General features: G+C 47.6%; 1 protein-coding gene and 1 long non-coding RNA gene across 3 annotated transcripts in view; both read left to right on the top strand.

The window, feature by feature from the left end:
• Nucleotides 1–294, top strand: LOC118453159. Its single transcript, XR_004843097.1, has 3 exons — nucleotides 1–37; nucleotides 123–173; nucleotides 255–294. It is a non-coding gene; the product is annotated as an uncharacterized LOC118453159 (long non-coding RNA).
• Nucleotides 295–473: 179 nt separating this feature from the next.
• ELAC2 (elaC ribonuclease Z 2) overlaps nucleotides 474–7,157 on the top strand; it is a 13,732-nt gene continuing 7,048 nt past the window's right edge. The window contains exons 1-11 of one of the 2 annotated variants that reach the window (XM_035902631.1): nucleotides 474–973; nucleotides 1,645–1,702; nucleotides 2,223–2,291; nucleotides 2,821–2,976; nucleotides 3,449–3,507; nucleotides 4,469–4,527; nucleotides 4,616–4,688; nucleotides 5,713–5,825; nucleotides 6,439–6,537; nucleotides 6,751–6,889; nucleotides 6,968–7,053. In XM_035902631.1, coding sequence (XP_035758524.1) covers nucleotides 806–973; nucleotides 1,645–1,702; nucleotides 2,223–2,291; nucleotides 2,821–2,976; nucleotides 3,449–3,507; nucleotides 4,469–4,527; nucleotides 4,616–4,688; nucleotides 5,713–5,825; nucleotides 6,439–6,537; nucleotides 6,751–6,889; nucleotides 6,968–7,053 — 1,079 coding nt within the window. In that variant the 5' untranslated portion in view covers nucleotides 474–805. The remainder of the gene's footprint in view (nucleotides 974–1,644; nucleotides 1,703–2,222; nucleotides 2,292–2,820; nucleotides 2,977–3,448; nucleotides 3,508–4,468; nucleotides 4,528–4,615; nucleotides 4,689–5,712; nucleotides 5,826–6,438; nucleotides 6,538–6,750; nucleotides 6,890–6,967; nucleotides 7,054–7,157) is intronic. The other variant, XM_035902633.1, reaches the window with a different exon arrangement.

Genomic DNA, 7,157 nt, shown 5'->3' with positions numbered 1-7,157 from the left:
CGGGCGCCGCCGTCTACGTCTTCTCCGAGTTCAACCGGTGAGTGCGAGGCCGCGGGGACGCCCCGCCTGGGCTGGGGACGGCGCGCCCTGTCCGGGCCTGCCCTGATGCCCCTTCCCCGCAGGTATCTCTTCAACTGCGGTGAGGGCACGCAGCGGGCCATGCAGGAGCACAAGTAAGTGGAGGCAACCGGGGGGGCCGCCCGGGGGCTGCACTGCTCCACGCTCACCCCCCACACCTCTGTCTCCCCTCTCAGGCTGAAGATCTCCCACCTGGACAGCATCTTCCTCAGCCGACCAGAGGTGGTTGCTTTGCAAGCTGCCTGGTGGGTGGTGTGTGGGGTCGTCTCTGCTCTGTAGTGGTGGAGAGAGGACAAGCGCTTTCAGAGCAGCTGGATTGCTCAGGCCTCTGCGGCACTTCCAGCTGCAGCATGGTCTCTGTGACAGTGCATGCAAGCATGTGGGGAAGCGCCTGTGGCTTTATCTTCCCCCAAATCTTCTAGAGTAGAAGGCGTTACCAGCATTTCATTGCCAGCAGGGAGCTGTTCGTGAGTCAGATTAGTCTGAGTTCAAAGGGACCTACAGAGGTTTCTGTCCCAGCCCTGTCCTCAAAGCAGGGTGAGATCTTGTCCATTAAAACTTGGGAAATCTCCAGGAAAGGAGGAGATTAACAGTCTGTTCAGGTAACTTGCTCCAAATCATGATTATCAAGATTTGTAGACATTTTCTTTATCTGCAGAGACAAGTGACTTGTTGAAATTGCCACAAAGCAGAATTGAATTTGGATCTGAGTTCAGTTCTGGCCTTCATGGAGAGGGCCAGCACTTCTGGGTGCCAAGAGGGATTTTTCTTGTGTGCTCTACCAGTGGCTAGTGGGGCTGTGATAAAGCTGTTTCTGTGCCTTCTCTTAGGTATGATTCTCACACTAAAGGCTATGGGACTTCAAAGATGTGTTTTCCTAGGGCCACCAAAGCTGGTAAGTGGGGGAAGCTTGCAGAGGGGAGAGCGAACCCTTGAAATGTTAAAGTTTGCCTTGGAATGGGGAGAGCTGGTATCAAAGGAGTGAATCATTGTAGAGGTGTAAAATGTTGGTCAGAGTTAGTGCCAGCCCACAGGTTCTGCCAGAAGGGCTGGCTTTAACAAGCAAATCTCATTCAGTTATGCACAGGACAGCATCAGATTTCTGCTCCTTAAAATTGTCTTGTCAGCTAATATTCCAGTAAATCGTGTTTTGGAAAAAGGGCATCCCTTGTTCTCCTGTCTGCTCCCTCCCCATTTGCTTTTAATAAAAACTTGGTCTCTGATTTCCTGCTTAACGCGATCCCTGCCAGCCTAATGCTATGTCTAGGCTGAAAATTTCCGATCCTCAGCGCTATTTTGCTTCCTTGCAATATCTGCTGACTAATTGTATTGATGGAAGGGATGGGGAGAGCGATTCTTTGTCTTCCTTTCTCTTTCTAAATGAGCGATGCCCAGCAGAGGTGGGACACCTGCCTACTGGGCTCTGGCTGGCTCTGTGCTGCCCAGTTTTTGCCTGACTGGGCGTTGAGCCTTTTGACTTCACTGAAAGAAACTGTAACTCCTGAAAGTTGTGCCTGTAATTGCACCTCTTGGGCGCAGCCTCCTGATACACTGTCTCTCTTACAGCAAAACTACTTGAAAGCTATTCGACTCTTTCCTGGGCCCCTCAAAAGGATGGATTTAGGTATGTGGGTCAGTGACAGGTAGCTTATAGAAACTTGTAGCTTCTTTTTGTTTCAGCTGTAGCCAAGGTTGCATTGAACAGTAACAACTTCAGAATAAATGACTCTGGTTTAGATCTGCTCCAAGAAAGTTTTAAACATTGGTTTTGAGTTGATACACTGTTCAAATCTGTCACAGGAACTGCCTGGAGGAAAAGCGGTGTTTCCAGCTGAGTTTCTGGCAGGCCTCTGTCTACCTCTGCTGACGACTAGTCAGCATTCAGTTTTAAAGCAATGTAAAGGCAATTTGCTTCCAGAGTCTGCCAATGAACTTGCTGACCATGGTATCGTGGGCTACTTTTTGTGGATGATGGGCTTTTAAGTACTTTATTCAGTGTTCTTTGCGGCTGGGCAGAGAAAGGGAAGGGGGACATTCAGCAGGTTTTAAGAAAGAAAAAAGATATTTTCTTGATTTTAAAATTCTTGTTGAATATGAACCTCTTCTTATGAACTTGTTAACACTGGTTTCTGATCTCTTTCCAGCTGTGCAGTTGCACACAGAGCCTGAGTATAAGGACGAGACGATGACAGTCTACCAAATACCTCTTACAGGTGAGCATGTGATGCTGTAGTCGGACAGGAGAAGGATTTGTTCAGTAACTGTGCTTAAGGTGGTTGAAGGAGTGGCTTCTGTTTGCAAGCCTGAGTAAGGAGAGGTTTATTAGTTTACATGTTTTTCTCAGGGCAAGGATCTCTTTCAAAGAAACAAGACCTGCTGAGTCAGGGCCTTGGTTTGTTCCTTTAGGTGTGGGTGTATAGAATGACACATGAAACATTACTGGATTTGGCTTTCTTAGCCAGCTGAGTTTTCTTGCTGCTGGAAACTGTGATATTTAGAGTACAGGCACTGACTTGACAGGTTTTAGCAGTTCTGAGAGCATCTGAAGGACTCGGATGATGGATGGCTCCTGAAATAAGTGACTAGCGTATGCAAGTGCAAGTCAGACCAGGGGGAAGAGCTCTGTATTCTGGTGCAGTTTAAACATGAGTGTCATGGAAGTGGGAATGCTACTTGTGTTTGTCTTCTCTCTGTCCCTTTTGATTGAGTGATCTTTGTCTTGTTTTATTGGATTTGGGACAGGAAAACCACTAGCTGCTGAAAGTTCGTTGCCTCGGAGTCCTGGAGCATCAACCCAGGGTCGAAATAGCCCTAAAGGGGACACAGGGCCTGGATCCCCAACAGCTGCACAGCAGAGCTTGGAGGAGAGCAAGGAAAAAGAAAGCCCAAAGAAAACAGGTGAAAAAAATGGGATGACCATTTTAACTTTAATGAAATAATGCCAAATTAAGGATATGAGTTTGTCCTCTGAGCTGTTTGCTCTCTGGAAGTGAGGTCTATAGAGGAGCTCAGCTGAAGGATTACATGGAGCAGAATGAGTTCTGTTACTTTGGAAGTTGATGCAGAACTAATAAGGCCTAGAAATTGGACGTGCTTTCTGCTTGAGGTGTGAGTAGTCCCTGTAGTAGTTTGCCCCTGGCTGGAGTGGATGTTGGGATTGATTATTTTTCAGTCTTGGGCTTTATTTTGGTTTCTTGTAGCTGCAACCATGGGCTCTCTGGCCTTACGTGCTTGTAAAATTTTACTGCTGGGTTCCAAGTTGGCTGGATGATGTTGTTGCTGTTATTGTTTTAGCAAACATTGACACGTTTTGGCTTTAAGAAAAATGATAGTCAGTGATGATTCGGAGTAGTTTTGCTTTCTTTTACAGGTGACAAACAGAAGTGTGCAAGCAGGCATCCCGATCTGGTGATGGCTTTCCTTTGTAAAGTAAGCTTGGACACAAAGATTGCTAAATCAATGTAGGATAGAATATAGAATAGAGTATTTTGGTTGGAAGGGACCTGTAATGATCATCTAGTCCAACTGCCCGACCACTTCAGGGCTGACCAAAAGTTAAAGCCTGGTGTTAAGGGCATTGTCCAAATGCCTCTTAAACACTGACAGGCTCGGGGCATCGACCCCCTTTGTAGTAAGCCTGTTCCAGGGTTTGACCACCCTCTCTTGTAAAGAAATGCTTCCTCATATTGTTAGGATATTTCATCATCATAGAATCATTTGGTTGGAAAAGACTTTTAAGATAGAGTCCAACCATACCTGTTCACTACTAAACCATGTCTGTAAGCACCTCATCCACCCGTCTTTTAAATACCTCCAGGGATGGGGACTCGACCATGTCCCTGGGTAGCCCATTCCAGTGCCTGATAACTCTTTCAGTGAAGAAATTTTTCCTGATATCTAATCTAAACTTCCCCGGCACAACTTGAGGCCATTTCCTCTTGTCCTGTTCATCTCTCTAAATAGATTTAATTGGAGATAGCATTTTCAAGCAGGACTTTGAAGCTATTTTGTGATTCTACTTTTCAAAGGTCAGAGTAACAGTAGCATGAGTAGGAATGTGTAAAAACTAGAGACCTTTTTTTAGAAGTGTTCTTTATAGAGCAGCCAATTAAGAATATACAGGTTCCATTCTTCCTTAATGCTTACAGTAGGAAAGTCTATCCTCCTTACTTGGCTAAAGAAGGGAGCAAGAAGCAGCAGCAACAGTGTGATCTTGGAAACCAGAAGGCTACTAAAAGCTTTTTGGGGGTACATTAGACTAGTGGCTATGGAACTGAAAAGAAAAAAAAAATTCCCTTGGCTTGTGAGGAAACAAACTGGAAGTATGTGGATCTTGTTTCCTGGCCCTTTCTATTTGGCTGATAATTCTGTTTTATTTAATTCTTTTCAGATTCACCCGAAGAAGGGAAAATTTCTAGCAGCTAAAGCACAGGAGATGGGCCTGCCAGTGTAAGTACAAGATCCCAGCTGGGCAGATGGGGCAACACCAGGCATGTTGATGTTGGCAAGCTAAATATTTCTGTGGCCTGATTTTCAGGGGAACTCCAGCCATTCTTCCCATAATTACAGCTCTCAAAAATGGTGAGAGCATCACTTTTGAAGGCAGAGAGGTAAGATGTATTTGTGCTTTCTGCTGTGGCTTTGTCATCCTCTCTCCTTTGCTGGGCTCCCAGGTTGACAATCTTTTTGTGAAGAATGTTTTGCCAACCGATGGGTATTGGGACACGTGGTTTTTTTACACCCGTTCTTGAGGCAAGGGTGGGTGGTAGTTGCCTGCCTGTTCCCTCTCATCCCTGCTAAGAGGTGGGCATGGGTTTTGCTGTTTTTGAGCTTTGGGTGGCTACTTTTGGTTAGTGGCTGGTCCATCTTCCAGCCCCAAGTTGTTGCTGAATGTGCCCCTGTGGGGAGCATGTCTGGGGCTGGTGCAGGGGTGTGATTAGGGAACTACGCTCTGAAATTAATTCATTTGCCAGTATGGCTATATGTCTGCTCTTTGTCAGAGCTTCATCTCCCCTTCCCAAAGCTGATATGGGTCTAGGAGTGAACTAGTGGAGTTAATCCCTGCATGTTTTAAATCTGGGGTTTGAATGCCTGTATATCTGTCACTCCCTCCTTGCTGTACTTGCGCTTCTCAGATCAAAAGAAGTTCAATGGTTTCTGTGTGCAGGGTTTTAATCTGTCAAACATGAGTCTGAAGTGAGAGGCAGAGCCAGCTCTGGCCGTGTCCCAGATGATCTGTAAGTGAAGATCCTAACCTGGGAGTTAGGATTGGCATATCTTTACACCATAAGAATTTCACAAAGCCTTCTTTTTCTTAAGTGGGATTTTGCTACCATCTGAATCTGCTGTGGGAACCTAGAAGCTGCTAAATTCCCTTCCTTACATTGGGCTGTGGTTTGCTCTGAGACCAGGGTTGGTATTTGCTGTTACACAGCAAAATGCAAACCTGTGTAGTGAGAGCAGAAAGGGAACAAGAACTGCACTGGCTGTGTTTGAGCATCAAGAGCGCCTGCAGGGAGCTGCCTGCTAGGAGCCGGCTGACAGAATAGCTGCTGAAAGAGTTAGGCGCAACGATGCAAGAATGGCTGCCTGTAGAGCTTTATTGTGGTGTGATCTTTGTGTACCCGCCTGCAGCTCTTTCCTGAAGAATTGTGCACCCCTACTGATCCTGGGCCCGTATTCATTGTGCTGGAGTGTCCTCATGAGGGCTTTGTGGATGCCGTCTGTGAAAACACCACCTTTCAAAGGTAAGCGGGGCTGGGCCACCTGGGGTGTTTGGGCGAAGACGTGTGCTGAGCCTTGCCAAGGAGAAGGTCTTGTTCTATTCTAAATGTGTTGGTTCTTGTGGCTGATGTCTGAGCTTTTTGGCACTGTTAAGGAGCTAGAGGTGCAAGAAAGGACTGGTGGTGCATTTTGAGCCTTTTAGGAAAAGCAAGCCTATGCAGGACCCGTGGGGTTCTGTAACTGCCACACGCCTGTCTTCCCTTACGGGCCTCCAGAGGAGGACATGCGCACTGGTGTCCTTCTGGGGAGCAGTACAGAGCCTGCTGCTTCCCTGTGTGGTGGAAGCCTGGACTGCACTTAATGTCTCAGTAGGGCTTGTGCAGAAGCATGTTAGCCTTCTGAAAGGCTCTGCAGATATTGTTGCTTTGGAGGAGCGGAACAGCCCTGGGGCTGGAGTGGAGGTGTGAGCAAATGGGCTTGAGCCTCAGGGAGCCTTGTGCCTACTGCAGTGTGGAGCCTAGAGCTCCTGGGCTGCGCTCTGCCTGCACCAGGGGGGCATCTCTGGTAGCACCAAGATGGGAGAGGGCGGGGAGGACTGAAGCACAGGTCTTCTTTCTGTATTTGAATGTGCCCCAGATACCAGGAGGGACTTCCTGAGAACCAGGTGGCCTTGGTTATTCACATGACTCCAGAGTCAGTGCTTCGGGACAGCCGCTACCAGCAGTGGCTGGAAAGGTATGTGATCTTCTGATTACTTGGTTTCCTGTCACTGTTGGGGAGCAGCATGTTCTTAGGGTGGAAATGCTTTTCCCAGGCTAGAAATAGCTGTTAGCTGACAGCAGGGCTCTGCTGGCTCAGATGAGATTTTAGCTAATGGCTCAGGTGTGCACCTATGCCCAACTCTAAGATGGGGCTGAAGCTGTTGTGCATTTTAATGTCTTCTTACAGATTTGGACCTGGAACTCAGCACTTGGTGCTCAATGAAAACTCCTCTGCGGTGCACAACCCACGCAGCTACAAGATCCAAACTCAGCTGAATCTCATCCACCCGGAGATCTTCCCTCTGCTCGCCACCTACCAGAGCAAGGTAGGCCAGGCCCTGCTTGCCTGTGTACCTCGTGCCCCTGAGCAAAGTATGTGTTTAATGTCATTGTCCTCCCTGTAGGAAGAAGAGGCTGTGTGTAGTGTGCCCATTGTGCGAGGAGAGTGCCTCTTGAAATACCACTTCAGACCACAACAGGAGTGGCAGAGGTCGGTGACAATCTTTGACTTAACAGTTTCTGAAGCAGCTTTTCGGTGCGAGTCTGTGCTGGGGCAGGACGGTGTGTTGGCATCCTTTGCACATTCTTACTGGC

The sequence above is a fragment of the Egretta garzetta genome, unplaced genomic scaffold (genome assembly GCF_000687185.1).
Source record: "Egretta garzetta isolate BGI_Z169 unplaced genomic scaffold, ASM68718v1 scaffold589, whole genome shotgun sequence".
Lineage (NCBI taxonomy): Eukaryota > Metazoa > Chordata > Aves > Pelecaniformes > Ardeidae > Egretta > Egretta garzetta.
This window is presented reverse-complemented; position numbering and strand designations above follow the sequence as displayed.